General features: G+C 46.8%; 1 protein-coding gene across 1 annotated transcript in view; it reads left to right on the forward strand.

Annotated features, from left to right (window-relative positions):
* Positions 1-15,741, forward strand: part of CACTIN (cactin, spliceosome C complex subunit) — a 158,230-nt gene that overhangs the window by 121,482 nt on the left and 21,007 nt on the right. The window contains exons 8-9 of the mRNA XM_069649434.1: positions 12,133-12,255; positions 12,815-13,074. Of these exons, the coding sequence (XP_069505535.1) occupies positions 12,133-12,255; positions 12,815-13,074 (383 nt within the window). The remainder of the gene's footprint in view (positions 1-12,132; positions 12,256-12,814; positions 13,075-15,741) is intronic.

Below are 15,741 nucleotides of genomic sequence, written 5' to 3' on the forward strand. Positions count from 1 at the left end.
CGTTCTTTCAAAATCCTTCCAACTTGGGAGAAAAAACTCTGCACACACTAGATGTGCGCAGAGCGGTCATGTTCTACATAGAAAGAACCAGACCACTGAGGAAGACTAATCAGTTCTTCGTCTCGGTGGCAGCAGGAAGAGAAGGGGACGCAGTTTCAAAGTCCACTATTTCTAGATGGATTGTTCAATGCATCTCTCTCTACTATACTCTTGCTAAGAGAGAACTGCCCTTTAAGCCAAGAGCACACTCTACTCGAGGCACGGGGGCGTCCATAGCATTCATTGCAAATGTTCCCCTTGAGTCCATCTGCAAAGCGGCTACCTGGAGTTCTGTGCACACCTTTACAAAACACTACTGTCTAGATGCACACTCGAGATCTGACTCCCAGGTGGGACTCTACTGTTCCTTCTCACAACCCACCTCCAACTCAGGGTACTGCTCGCTAGTCTATGCACAGCATGTGATTCTAAGCAGATTAACAAACATCAGAAGACAATGCATTACTTACCGTAAAAGCATTTCTGATGGTTGTATCTGCTTAGATTCACATGCGCCCACGATTCCTCCCCGCTCGGATGGAAGGAACATAGACTTCCTTTTATATCTCTTTTCTGTACTCACTCACATCTAGAAGGCTCCCTCAGGGCAGAAAAATACAAACAGAGGGACCTCGACGTGTGAGGGATTGTGGGTACAACGCACGTCACTATAGGGATAGTATTTCAGACACGCCTTGTCGACGTCCCTTTTCGACTACGAAAAACAAAATGCAATACTCCGCAGTGACCACTGGATGTCGGACCTATGCACAGCATGTGAATCTAAGCAGATACAACCATCAGAAATGCTTTTACGGTAAGTAATGCATTGTCATATATAATTTCTCAGGCTTGTGGAATCTGCTTAGATCACATGCTGTGTTTCTTAGGCTGACCTCTAGTGGAAGCTGCAGAGTAATACAGTTGTTGTTTTCGAAAAGGGACTTCGACAGGGCATGCCAGTAACGCTATCCCTAGTGTGACGGCCACTGTACCCATGGTTCTTCATGCGTTGAGGTCCTTCAGATTGTTTTTTTTCCCGCCATACTAGACGGACGCTTTTCACGGAGTTCAACTTTCGGCTTACTGCCATTTACTTATGTTAATTACAGATAGTTTTTCTTACTCTCCTTTTATTCATAATTACAGAGACTATCGATCTTCCGACAGCGGTGAGGAGACAACCGTCGAAGACTCCCGGCGATGGATCTGGATGGCCACTACGGGCTTTGCCCCTCACAATAGGGAGAGAGGGGGGGGACGACATTTTAGAATGCATTTGCACCTTTTCGTACACTACACTCGCCTAGCTGCTGTCATTCCGTTATGGATAGGGCCCCATTTACACTTTGTCCTAAGTGTAACAAAAAGTTCCTGTGGGTCGACAAACACCTTGTCTTCCTCGGGACCATGTTGAAGGGACTTGTCAAGCGTGTAGGATCTTTAAACCCAAGACACTAAAGGACCGCTTACCTAAACACTGGGCCTACATGCCATGCAGGTCGAGGCCACCATGGACGTGGAGGGGGCCTTCAGTTACGGCAGCAACGCCACGGTATTAGACGTCAAAGGCGACGGGGTTACTCCGGTTTCCCAAGCGCAAGCCCCTGACCCCAACAGACAGGCCGGCGGCCTCATTACAGGGACGACACCTGGCGGCGAAAGTGCACTCTCATGCCCCCACACCAAAGGTCGGACAAAGGCCAGCACATGAGCTCTAGGGAGAGGGCCGTTGAATCGCTGTCCTCTGGGCACTCCAGATCGAGATCGCCACATGACCGGCCCCGGCTGTCTAAAGACAGAACAGATGTCGTGAGCCAAAACATTTCAGAGAGTCGATCATCCGCTGATGAGACTCTGGCTCAGCCCGTGCCCGAAATTTGACGTTCTATGTCGAAGCAGGTGAAAAACCCAATGCAAACTGGACTAGCCCATTTAGTCAAACATGTCCCAGAGGGCCTGGTTAAAGATGGGAGTCCAAGCAGAAGTCTTCCAAGACCCCTCATAGGGATATGTCACAAGAGGATAGGTACCCTCATAAGAGTAAGGAACCTAGAGTACAGGACTTGCTGTCTTCCACCCTGAAGAAGGCTCCACCTTCTACTATACTCCCTCCCACACCTGAAGATTTGGGGCTCCATTCGCAATCATTGGTCATTCTTGGCTCTGCCTATTGATAGGGTCATGAGAATGTCCTTCATGGCAACTTTTTATGAAATAGAGCCTGACTATTTCACTAGCTTCCTCTTTCCCCATCCCCCAGCCCATCCCACAACAGCACCCTCTGGGTCCCAGTTTCCTGCTCAACCCCCTGCTAAAAGGTCTTGCCTGAGGATCCAGTGCAATACAGTCATTTACCTATATGACCCAGACACCGATCATGAGGACCTCTCTATCCAAGAGGCAGCCGACCCTTATTACGGGCATGAGGGTGACCCCGATACAGATATGTATATTGTGGACTCTCCTGTTAATCAGGACCCCCATGTTATAGACTCACCCATTGACCATCAACCTCTGCTAAATGAAGTGCTTGTCAAGGCGCCAGAGCATTTTCAAATAGCAACGCAGGAAGACCAGCAAGATTTTGTTGATGAAATCTTAGGAGATAAGAAGGCTGTAACTCAGTTTATTCCCCTCCTCCAGTCTGTTCAGCGAAAAATACAACCTGGAAACTCCCAATCTGACACGGGCAGTGTATCCCGCATATAGAAATTCTTTAGACTTGCCCCTTCTGATCCATTATACATCAGGGGGCAACTGAAACCTGACTCACTAGTTGTTACTACAACGAGGAAAAGAGCTGGCACACCCCTAGCCTCTGAGGCGCCGTCAGACAAGGGAAGTAAAAGGCTGTAAACAATGGGCTGGAAGGTGGCCTCTTCCGTGGCATTCCAGACTAGAATAGCTAATAACTCGACTCTGTTAGCTAGTTACAACTGCCATAAATGGGATGAGGTCTCAGCCTTACGATCATCAGCTCCTGAACCCCTCAAGTCTCAACTAGCACTGGTGGCTGCAGAGGGCAGGGCAGTTTCAAGCTGCTTGTTGAATAGCAATCTTGACGCCGCGTACAGTGCCGGCAGAATCATAGCTGAGGGAACCATTATTAAGCGTCTTGCTTGGTTTCGCCAATCTGAATTTAAACCAGAGATTCAAGCCACCCTTATCAACATGCCCGTTGAGCCCAATGTACTCTTTGGTAAGGCCGTTGAGGACGCCTTAAAGATTTCCAAAGAATATGACACACTCAAATCATTGAGCCAACTGACCAATAAACCTACTGGCCAGAGGGGGAAACAGCAATTTCCGTTGCTCAAGCGGACAAAATTCTCAAAGGGGTTCCGACTATAATCAAAACCAAGGTACTTCCTGGGGGAACAATCAAGGCCAGGCCTCTCAGAACTACCGGAGAGGACCGTGCAGATCCTGCAGGCGGGGTAGGGGCTCCTCCAGAGGTGGCACCCCCACCTCAGAAACAGTGGCTGTCCGCTTCAGGTGCCCTCCCATGCCTCATGTAGGAGTGCGCATTTCCAGCTTCACCCAAGCATGGGAGGGAATCGCCTCAGACAGATGGGTGCTATCCACCGTAGTGGCCGGATATTGTATAGAGCTCCTCCAACAACCCCGGAACCATCCCCCATGCCAGAAAACCCACTGCAAGGAAGACCAATGCATCATCCACGAGGAAAACGCCACGCTGCTCATCCAGAAGGACGCCATAGAAGTCGTCCTGGCCAACCAGGTAAACAAGGGTATTTATTTGACCTACTTTCTTGTGCCAAAGAAGGATCTTACAATGCACCCAGTATTAGATTTACGCCTTGTAAACCAGTATGTCAAGCCACAAAAGTTCTGCATGACTACGCTACAAGAGGTAATGGGACTACATGGCAACACTGGATATGAAAGATGCCTTTTTTTTCATATTTCAGTGTTCCCAGTGCACAGAAGATTTTTGCGTTTCAAGATGGCAAACCAGCACTACCAATTCAACGTGCTGCCATTCGGAATAGCATATGCTCCAAGGGTATTTACGAAGGTACTTCCGGCGGTGGCAGCAAACCTGCGCAGGGAATCCATCCCAGTGTACCCTGACATGGACGACTGGCTGATTACAGGGGAGCTCTCCTTATTTGCAGACAAAACATTCAAAGAACCATCAACCTTCTCTTTAAATTGGGCTTCTCCATCAACCAGAAAGAATCAAGCCTATTGCCAAGCACAACCAAGCAGTTCCTAGGAGCTGTAATAAACTCTCAAGAGGGGTTTGTCTTTCCATCAGAGGAAAGGGTCCAAAACATGTCGCTGCAAAAACCGCATTATCCAGCCGGCCGCCAGATAAGCATACGCAAAGCGATGCGTTTGCTAGGCATGATGGCATCTTGCATTTACCTGGTACCTCTCGCGCGCCGGCACATGTGACCCGTGCAGGAGTGGTTGGCGAAATAATGGTCTCAGGCAAGTGGTCAGTGGGACGATCTAGTGGTTGTTTCGCCAACTCTAGTACAAAATCTTCGCTGGTGGACAAGAGAGAATCTGTTGAAGTGGAAACCCTTCCACGATCCAGAAGTGCAAACGATTGTCACAACAGACGCCTCACTCGCAGGGTGGGGGGCTCATTACCTCCATCATACAGCTCAGGGTCTATGGTCTCATGCAACAGCACAAAACCATATCAATCTGCTAAAACTACTGGCGGTGTTCAAGGCCGTTCAGGCGTTCGAGTTTCACCTAGCGAACCAATCAGTGCAAGTCCTAACCGACAGCACTACAGCGATAATCAACAAACCAGGGGGGTCACATTCTCAAAAAGGCAACAAATATGGAAATGGGCACTCAAATTGAAAATGTTCCTATCGTCACAGCACATTCCAGGGGAACTCAACTCTCTGGAAGACTCTCTGAGCAGAGATCCCCCTACCAGAAGAACACGAATGGCGACTACACGCAGAGGTCGTAGAGCACCTGCTCGCTCTCTGGGGTTACCCCACAATAGACTTGTTAGCTACAAACGAAAACAGTCAATGCCCAGACTTCGCGTCCTGGTTGCCCCAGCCAGGCTCCAAGGGGAACGCCCTATGGATGAGCTGGTCAGGGAAATGTGCTTATGCTTTCCCCGCCCCCCCCAAACACCTCTCATGGCGATGTACGATCCCATCAAACTCCTGTGCCAGACCAATCTGCTCATTCAGCACAGGGGATTAACAGTGCACCCTCAACCTCACTCAATGAACTTGGCAGGATGGCTCCTGAAGTCAGAGTTCAGACATCTTAACCTACCACAGAGTTGTATGGATTTCCTGAAGGAAGCAAGAAAGCCTAACACTAGGCACTGTTATTTTGACAAGTGGAGATTTGTAATTTGGTGCAAGTCTAAACAAATATACCCCATCCGACATTCTAGTTTGTATGCTCCACTTGCTAGATTCAGGGTTGTTAATCAACTCTTTAAAGGTCTACCTGGCGACCTTGTCAGCTTATACCACCTCCCACAATAAGGTCTCATGGTGGAAGGTGCCCGTCATTAAGGCATTCATTTAGGGAGTAAAGAGACTTCACCCTCCAATTTCAAATTCGCCGCCAATTTGGGATCTCAATGTTGTACTCGCTATGCTCATGGGGACCCCCTTTCGGGCATTTGCATAAGTCTAGTCTTAAACACCTGACTTGCAAGACTGCCTTCTTAGTGGCTATCCCTTCCATAAGAAGAGTTAGTGAAATACAAGCATGGTCAGTGCAGGATCCTTTCTTTACCATACTTAAGGACAAACTGGTTTTGCGTACTCAGCCTAGGTTCATCTCTAAGTTTCACGTAAACCAGTCTATCGAGCTACTGGCTTTCTTTCAGAACCCCACCAGCTCCGCTGAGGTAAAACTCCACACACTAGATGTGAGCAGGGCGGTCCTCTACTATGTAGAAAAGACCATACCGCTAAGGAAAACAGACCAACTCTTTTTCTCCATAGGAACATGCAGAGAAGGGGACCGCATTTCCAAGAATGCCATCTCCAGATGGATAGTCAGATGTATACAACTGTGCTATTCTTTATCGACAAGACACTGTCTTTCATGCCAAGGACTCGCTCCACAAGGAGCACAGGAGCCACTCTGGCTTTCATTGCAAATGTCCCTCTAGACAGCATTTGCAAAGCAGCTACATGGAGGTCAGTACACACCTTCACTCAACATTACTGCATTGACTCTCATTCCAAGACAGATAAACAGGTGGGACAAGCAGTTCTAAGACATCTGTTCGCCATGAACCTTCTCACATCCCACCACCTTCTCCTTACACTGCTCGCTAATCTATGCACAGCATGGCATCTAAGCAGATTCCCCAAGCCTCAGAAGGGATACATTGCTCACCGTAATCTTATTTCTGATGCTTGTATCTGCTTAGATTCACATGTGTCCACCCTTCCTCCCCTCGGAGAGATGGCGCATAGATGCTTATGAGCTTGTCTAATACATATCTGATTGGATACAACTGTACTCGCGCTACACTTCATGCAACCTTATGTCAGAAAAATAACAATCTGAGGGACCTCGGACACGGAATGACCATGGGCACAGTGGACGTCACACTAGGGATAGTATTACTGGCATGCCCTGTCGACATCCCTTTTCGAATTACGAAAACAACAACTGTAATGCTCTGCAGCTTCCACTAGATGTTGGCCTATTCTCACGCTTTCCTGGTTAACAAAGAAATTGGATACAAATCCGTATGGCAGTGTGGTTTCTGTGTATGAGCAAAAAAATTTGCATTTTCCCCTATGGAAAACCAATGCAGAATGCTAAAAATGTTTACCATTTTTGTACTGCTGGACATCATTGTACCAAGCGTATCAGTTCTTTGGCTATCTGACCAGTCTGAACAACTTTTCTGGAAAGAATTAAACTGATTAGTCGAAGGGTTCAAAAGTCATTGGCAATAATGCCCTTGGAGCAGCCTTGAGTATTCCTAAAAGGGAGCACATTTCACAGGCTAGGAAAGATGCACACTGGCTGCCAGTGAGGAAACGTATCCTTTTCAAAACCATGGCCATCACACACACACATGCCTTTCTTCCGATGCCCCTCCTTACCTGTCGGAAAGGATCACTCCCAACTCATCCACCCGAGACAGCCTTGGTTTCCACATCTGCTCAAACTGGCGATGTGTGACCGAATCAAGCTCCCGTGCTCATACATGTTCACTCAACACAAAGGGGCATCCCTCCACACACGCCCACAATTAATGAACTTGGCAGTTTCGCTCCTGAAGTCAGAGTTTTGCCACTTAAATCTTCCACAGAGGTGTATGGCTATCTTTCGAGGCAAGACAACCCAACACCAGGCACTGCTATTTTATTAAGTGGAAGAGATTTGTGATATTGGTGCACATCACAATCGTTAAACCCAATAGAATGTTCTCCAGCTAACATTCTACACTACATGCTTTACCTACTAGACTCCGTCCTAGTATTTAATTCCATAAAGGTGCATCTGGCGGCCTTGTCGGTTTAACCACCTCACAGAATAAGGTGTCCTGGTGGAACGTCCCCGTCATTCAGGCATTCATGGAAGGGGTAAGGAGGCTATACCCCTCCCCCTTACTCCCCAGATGTCAAACCCTCCTCTGGGTTGGGATCACAACGTTGTTCTCCAAGCTCATGGGCCCACCCTTTGAGCCTATGCACAAGACCAGCCCAAAACATCTTATTCATAAGACTGCATTCCTAGTAGCTATCACCTCCATAAGATGAGTCAGTCAGCTACAGGCTTTGTCAGTACAAGACCCCTTTTTCATTATACACAAGGACAAGGTTGTCCTCCGAGCTCGTCCTAGGTTCTCATCTAAGTTCGTTTCAAAGTTCCATGTAAACCAATCCATATAACTTCCTACCTTATTTCATAATCCATCAAACTCGGCAGAAAGAATCCTCCATACACTTGATGTACGGAGGGCGGTCTTGTACTATGTGAACAAAACGAAACCTCGAAGGAAAGCAGACAAACTCTATTTCCATAGCGCCTGATGGAGAGGGTGATCACATATCAAAGAACACCATCTCCAGATGGATAGTCTGGTGCATACAGCGCTGCTATTCCCTATCCAAGAAAGTCTTACCTTTCACACCAAGGGCACACTCTACCAGAGGTACTGGAGCTACCTAAGCTGTCATTGCAAACGTCCCTCTAGACGCCATCTGCAAAGATGCTAGGTGGAGTTCCATCCATACGTTCACACAGCATTATTGCATTGACACACTCTAGAGCAGAGTCACAGGTGAGACAAGCGGTCGTAAAACCTCTTTTCCGCTGTACCTTCTAAATTCCCACCACCTTCTCCAGATACTGCTTGCTAATTTATGCAGAGCATGTGATTCAAGCAGATCCACAAGCTCCAGAAGGTATACATTACTCCCCGTAATAGTATTTCTATTGCTTGTATCTGCTTAGATTCACATGTGCCCACCCATCCTCCCCTACTGGCGTAGAAGGCGCATACATGTTTTCTGAGTTATCACTGTTTCGGCTTTATCACATCTGTACTCGCGCTACACTTCATGCAACCTCATGACAGAAACAAACAATCAGAGGGACCTTGACGCGTGAAGGACCATGGGTACAGTACACAACACACTAGGGATAGTATTACTAAACACACCCGTCGACGTCCATTTTCGAGTATCGAAACAGATCTTGTGATACTCTGCGACTTCCACTAGATGTCGGACTATGCAGAGCATGTGAATCTAAGCAGGTACAAGCACCACAAATACGATTAAGGTGAGTAATGTATCACATATACAGTCACCATAGGTTCAAATAACTTGGCAAAAGCAGGTAAGTATTTTAGATGCAGTCAATGATGGAACCATATCGCAAGACAACCTATTTTGAGGAATCCAAACCATGAGATGAATGGAGCCTTGTGCTCAAAATCACAGGGTCCCCGATGTTTCTCACCAAAATGGAGTCTCTGTAGGTAAATTCAGTAAACTTGTGTTGGTGATACTTTAAAAGTTCTAGTTCTAAAACAATTTTACCAGTGGTAAGTATGCGTTTTCCTTTCTTTCAGACCCAAACCTAACACAGGGGCAGGATACTCGACCCAAGTTCGACGACCAAAAGGTGAGTGGAATGGAGTAAGGAGACAAAGGGCTTGTTCCCAATGTTATCCTATGGGGGAAGAGGGGTGTAACCTGCTACTGTGTTTACTTACCCCTTTGACTCCGATTTTCCCAGATGACACTGCGGCTCATCTGGGAATCGATGTGGGCTCAATCTTCCGCTGTTGGTTCCGGTGAGAGGTGCCCCGGAGTTGCAGGCTATAGGATTCTTCTGGTTGGGCGCAGCTTTAAGATGCAACCTCTGTTGATGAAGAAATGCAAGGGGCCCTGATGCAGGCCACTCGGCGCAATCCACAGTTTGGCGGAAGGCGAGGTTTCCGTGAAGATGGAAAGCTGAAATTCGGGAAATAGTCTTGGCACAAGTTGGCGACCACTGAAGTTCGGACTCTTAACACGGAACAGCGACGCTTCTGGTTGGTCAGCCCAGGGTTACTTCCAAAGGCTCAGAATGGCAGGTTTCTCAAAGACATTGAGACTAGCAGGGCCCACTAGTCCAAGGGCTTCACCGGGTGGCTACTGGAAGGGATGCTGGGCCACTCTAGAAGTTCTTTCGGTTCTTCACGGTTGCTCTTCGAGAAATTCTTGGCTCCAACGATCTGAAGAAATGGCTGTAGAGGTGCTCTTATCCAAAATCTGTGCTGGATGCAGGTCCAATTGTAAGGATCTGCACCATTTAAACAGCTAGTGGTTGTCTAATCAGGGGCAACTAGTAGTTTCAAATTTTCCCCACACCTAGACTTTCTGGCACCAAGGAAGTGGAGTGGGACTGAACATTCCCACCCCCTTCCTCGGAGAGACACAGACACACACACACACACAGACACACCTCTGTCTTCCTGGGCAAGTACATGACCTTTTGAGGACTTTCCTGCCCTAAAAAGGCCAACCTCCAGTATGTCCAAAGAACAAGTGGCACGGCTATTTTAGGGTACTAGCCACGTTTATTAGCCATACACTGTAAACATGAATGTGCACACCAAGAATGGTGGTAAAATAATTCTGCTGCCACCTGCTTATCTCTAGGCACATATAAATGTTACCAAAAAACCCACATGTACAAAGCTAGGGTGATGCAAAAGTATCCCCATTGCACTGTACTGTAAGGTGCTGTGTGCAATGTTAAAAAGTACAAGAATTCTAAAGGGAAAGATAGTTTCCCAGTACTGATAGTCTGAAGGACTGATCAGTTTCGGGATAACAATGAGCAAAAGGCAAGGGAAACGAAGCTGAAGGCTTTACTTCCCTTCAAAAGGTCAGTATAAAAAAAGAGCAAGAAGAATGGGTTTCCATAGCAAACTATGTGGGAAAGTTGCAAAAAGAGAAATCTTTACTAACACTTGACGCATGAAGGATCATGGGTACTGTACATGTTGCAGTAGGAATAGTATTACGGGAATGCCCATTTGAAGCCCTTCTTTTCGACTTTGAAAAGAAAATGCAATACTCTGAACACACGCACACACCGCATTTTACAGAAGCAAAAAAACCTACCAACAGTCTAGCCACATGACTAAAAGAGCGGGGGGTTACCTTTGGACACTCTTGGGTAACTTTTTAGCACCCAGACACTCAGTAAGGCTTTACATTAAGCCTGGGTGGGAAGGAGAATAAAGTCCAAAATTCAGCAAAAATTACAGGGGACTACCTCATGAGCTAAAAAGTGGACTTTCTACCCAACAGCGCGTGGACCTGTCTTTGCCATTAATGCATTTTGGATGAAAAAGTGCCAGATCTCAAAATGGAAAAAGCCTGCATAGTGCAGCTTTCCTGTTGTGGCGGTATATAGAGCAGACGTCCAGGTTACTTTGTTATCCTACTCTTTAGCTCTAATACCTGGCACTGTCCCATCTGCAATGCTGACATACTATTTTCCTACATATTCTATTATCCGGCACTCTTTAATACTCCACACAACCAAGCTTTTGCTGTATATATTGTCACTGTTATTTCTATTGTTATAGCTTACAATAGTCCTTTACTATTGCCATTGACTGTTCGTTTGTCTCCTCTGAAGTGAGGAAAAGTGTTTGGAACTAAGGAAATGGGGTACAGGCTGCTGGGATACAGGCTGCTTGATAAATGTGCTTTGATGTCCCTTCTGGTAATGGTGCCATTATCACCTTTATGAATCGGATTGGAGCCACTGTTGCACCCCCCTCATCAGAGGTTTTTTTTAAAGCAAAGTTTCCAGATCTGATCTGGATTGGTTTAAAAGGCTGGGGGGGTGGGTAGGTGGCTGGTGAGTGTGTGCGGTCAATATCTCATCCATCAGAAAACACGTTCCACTGTTTGCATTGTCGGCATACTCCTGATCAATACATTGCTAATACCAGAATGGAGACTGAGTATTTTGTCTTTAATCGCAACCCAAGACATTCGCCAAAAGTCTCTCCTTCACAAAAGGTTGACCTGCATTTAGTTATGTTGACAATTTGGGACCGAAACCATGATCATGCCCACCGTCAAGTACTTGATGCTAGGATTGGAGTTGGACGGAGGAATGAGTCATTTGATCAAATATGATCTTGATGGTGTTATTAAACAGAAAATCATTAATTGTGGAAATAAATGTTCAAAACTGTTTTCAAAATTGTTTTCATGTTTAATTTTGTAGCCGTGGCACATGTTTTTTTTAAATCATTTAAAAATTTGGGACTGATCATAAAATTCTTCATTGAGGTGTTTTCGAGTGTTGCTTACGGTTTACTATTTTTTTTTTTAACCTTTTACTGCCATGGGCTGTACCGCTGCCAATGTATGGACTTTTGTGCTGGTCTTGCTCTATTTCCATTTCTAGAATGCTATGCCCCAAAGCAATACTTTTGTTGGAAATTGGAGTAGAACCAAGCAATGGATTGAGAGAGAGGAAAACTATCACTGCACTGATGTCATATTTCTAATACTGATGGGTTTACCATTTTGTGGATGTTACCAGATTGTTTTCTGAATATTGATCTTTCTCTGTCTGCAGGCTTCGAGAGAGGCACCAGGATGTGTTGCGGCAGAAGCTGTATAAGCTGAAGCAAGAACAGGGCGTAGAGAGTGAACCTCTCTTTCCCATTGTCAAAAGGGAGCCAGCTTCCCCTGAGGAAAGGTCTGTAGCGCACTCCCTAAATCGCTCCTTCAGCAATCAATACGCAGTCTGTCCACTTTAGAAAGATTCAATTGAATTGGTCTCCCCTTTGCTCTCAGCTTCTCTCTTGCCACTCTTGATTCATATATCATTTATTGGCATTGAAAATGTCTGCGTTTGGCTTACAAAATCAAAATTGATGTTGATGGTGATATGCTTGGTTAGTATTTTGCTAGCAGTGAGCGATGTACAAACGATGAAAAAGCCCAGTGCTATGTGATTGCTATTGCTTTTTGTTGCAGTAGTGTCATGCAGTCTTATGTTTGTGGTTTATGTACACCATAACCCTTTAATGGATATCTAAACACCTGTAGCCTTAACGGACCATGTGATTCAATGTACTTAAAGTACCTTCTGTATTCAAATGGCAATATTGTGCAGAATTTGACAGAGCTTTCGAAGGGCTAACCTTTTGATGCTTTGCTTTTCCATGTTGACATGGCCCTCAACTTATGGTGCACATTTAGCTATTTTTCTCAGCAAGCAATGGGTTTCTCTCACTCATTCTTATTTCGTTTAGACCAGAACCAGAGAGCAGCATGTCTGAGCAGCCGGGCCCTTCGGTGAAGGAGGAGACTGAAGAAGAAGGTAAAGCCGAAAGTGGAGAGGCAGTCCTGATGGAGGAGGACCTCATCCAGCAAAGTCTGGATGATTATGATGCTGGAAAATACAGTCCCAAGCTGCTGACCACCTCAGAGTTGCCCTTCGATGCCCATGTAGTGGAGATGGAGGAAGACCTTCAGCGGCTTCTTGTGTTCCGGCAGCAGTTTCAAGTCACAGGTGCAGTTTGCAACTATTTTCTATCATGTCACCAGTGTGAACCGAACCAGTTTTTCTTTTAATAATATTTGTATAGACAAATAAAATCTGTATTTTGTGGTGCACTCTGATGCATAAGTTTATTTTGTTTAATGTTGGTGGCACCTTGGAGAGAACAGCAAGCGATTTGTAAAATGTTCCTATTGGTGATATCCATTCCATTTTACAGTTCATCTTTTCCACTCCCTCGTCAGACAAACATCCCAGCATGCCTGAGTAGCACCTGAGCATGTTACACTGAGATTTGAGGCATCTCTCAGCCTGCTAACCAGCACACGAAGGAGAGTGAAATGGGTTACTGATATCCTCCAATTTCAAGCTGCCCTTCCACTGAACCTTAGGTTCTTGCCTCCCATAAGCCTTCACAGGTCATGGTAATATCTGATTTTTCCATACTGCACCTTTCCCTTATCTGGCATATCGGAGGTAATTGTTTTGTCGCACATGAGGCACAATATAAATATTTGAGAGAGAGGTGGCATTGGGAGCTTGAGAAATGGGACATGTCTGCAAAATGGCCAGTCATCGGAGCAGGTGTCCAGAGAAGTGTTTTACCAGGACTTTTTACACATTGAAATCTTGTGAATAGAACACCTTTTATCTTTCTATGCTCATCATTTATACACCAGTTGAGAGCAGAAGGAAGTGCAAAGGGCATGTGACTTGGCAGAACCAGAACACATCTTTGTTTCTTAGCTGCCTGGATGAAATTGCAGGCAGCGAAATAGTGGTTCAGACATTTTTCTATGAGCTGTGTGCACTGAGCCTTTCGAACAGTAGGAGGGTGAGATGAGCAATTGTTTCTTGTTGTTCAACTTCTGCCACGTTTTGTGTCTCTAGATGTCATGGAGAGGAGCATTATGCAGGCATATTTATGTTCCTAGCATTTAAGGAGCATTGCAATTTTTTAACAAACAAATTATGCTTTTTTGTTTCTTGTGAATGCTTGTTCGCATTGCACAGAAGTATTTTTCAGAGTTCCTCTTGTGTGCATTTATCATAAAGCTGCATGTATGTGGTATGTTCATTCACATTAATGTGTAGGAGAATGTTTTCCACAAATGTTATAGGCTGTTTCAAGCCAGCCCTCTTTTCTACACATCTGTTTTGGTTATGCATTCTATTAATTTGTGTTTTATTCAGTGATGCACACAGTCATGACTTGCAAACGGTGACCTCAATGTAAGGCTATTTATTGGTAACAGCAAAAGTGTATATATAGTCATCTTAACAAGTTTGCATCAATAGTCACTGGTAATCTATTCTTTCTCATACGTCCCGTCCCCTTTCCTCCATACTGTATGGGCGTCCCTTGCTAGGGACGGGAGACTGAACCTTTTTAACCAGAAAAAAACCTTCTTCCTCTTTAAATTTAGAGGCGCGCAGGGGTGTGGCCCTGGGAGCATGCGCTCGCCTGACTCCGTCCACCCGCGCCACTCCCCGGTCCCCTTTTCTGCGTCGACTGGAACGGGCCGATTTCACCAGCGCTCCTGGGTTTGGCTTTGGCCATGTAATACCACGCGCTCTTCCCCGGATATTTCTTCTATCTTTTCTTTTTGGTCCTCCGACGCCACGCTCCTCCCCGGGTCATGTCGACTTCAGCGGGCTTCAGCAGGTGTCCAGCCTGCAAGGGGCTCTTGCCTACGTCCGATCCCCATCCTCTTTGCCTCTGCTGCCTTGGCTCCGACTATGGCTGGGAAGGTTGTACCGCGTGCAATGCACTACTCCACACGCACTGAAGAACAGGCTAGGCCGGTGGAGGAAGCTCTTCCAAAGGTCGCCTCCGGAGGACTTAAATGACTTGGTCGAACATCACACAAGGCCCAGGACAAGGCCTCTATTTACCATCGCAACCCGTAAGGGCGACTCCTTCCCAAGAAGCGCCCGAGCGGGAGGAAACTCTCGGGTTCCCACACCAGCACACGTACCGAGGCTAGTCCAGCTACCGGCCTCATGGCCGAGGGGTCTCCGGTTCCTTCTAGGGTCAGTGCTGAGGGACCGCAAGGTTCTTTTACCGGGGTTACACCCACGGGGCAACGCCCTAGTACCGGCATTATGTCTGAGGGGGCGCCTGTACGCAGCACTACCAGCACTTCTGCCGCGGGCAATACGCCTTCCAGGCCTCGACTTGAGGTACAGGGTAGGCCTCATGCTCCAACACCAAGTGTCTTTGATGAGGCTGGGCCCAGTGAGCCAGGCACCACGACTTTGGCACGTATCTTGACAAAATAGCCGCTGCACCAGACAAGATGGCCGCTGTTTCAACGCCACTCCTAGGAGCGGAGCGGGTGGAGGAACGAGTCACAAGGTGGGACTGATGACAACCAGGTACGTGGCCTAAAGTTTATCCATCAGCAGCACAGGGCATGTATCCACTGCACCCCAGGCAGAGTGTGTCCCGGCCCCAGCAGCCATCAGCCACTCCGTCAATATCACCTGCCACCTCCTGAGCCTCCGAAGACCGGTTCTTCGAAAGGTTCTTAACGCTAATGCAAACTCCTCCAATGGTGGCCATCCTTCGGGATACTTACAGGGACATGCTTCCTCCCGTCACTCCACCGGCACCCATAGTCATTCCGCCTATGGCTCCGGCGCCTCAGGCCCCAGTGTAGCTCCCACTGCCCCTGC

Source organism: Ambystoma mexicanum, chromosome 1p (genome assembly GCF_040938575.1).
Source record: "Ambystoma mexicanum isolate Mex_15411 chromosome 1p, UKY_AmexF1_1, whole genome shotgun sequence".
Classification (NCBI taxonomy): domain Eukaryota; kingdom Metazoa; phylum Chordata; class Amphibia; order Caudata; family Ambystomatidae; genus Ambystoma; species Ambystoma mexicanum.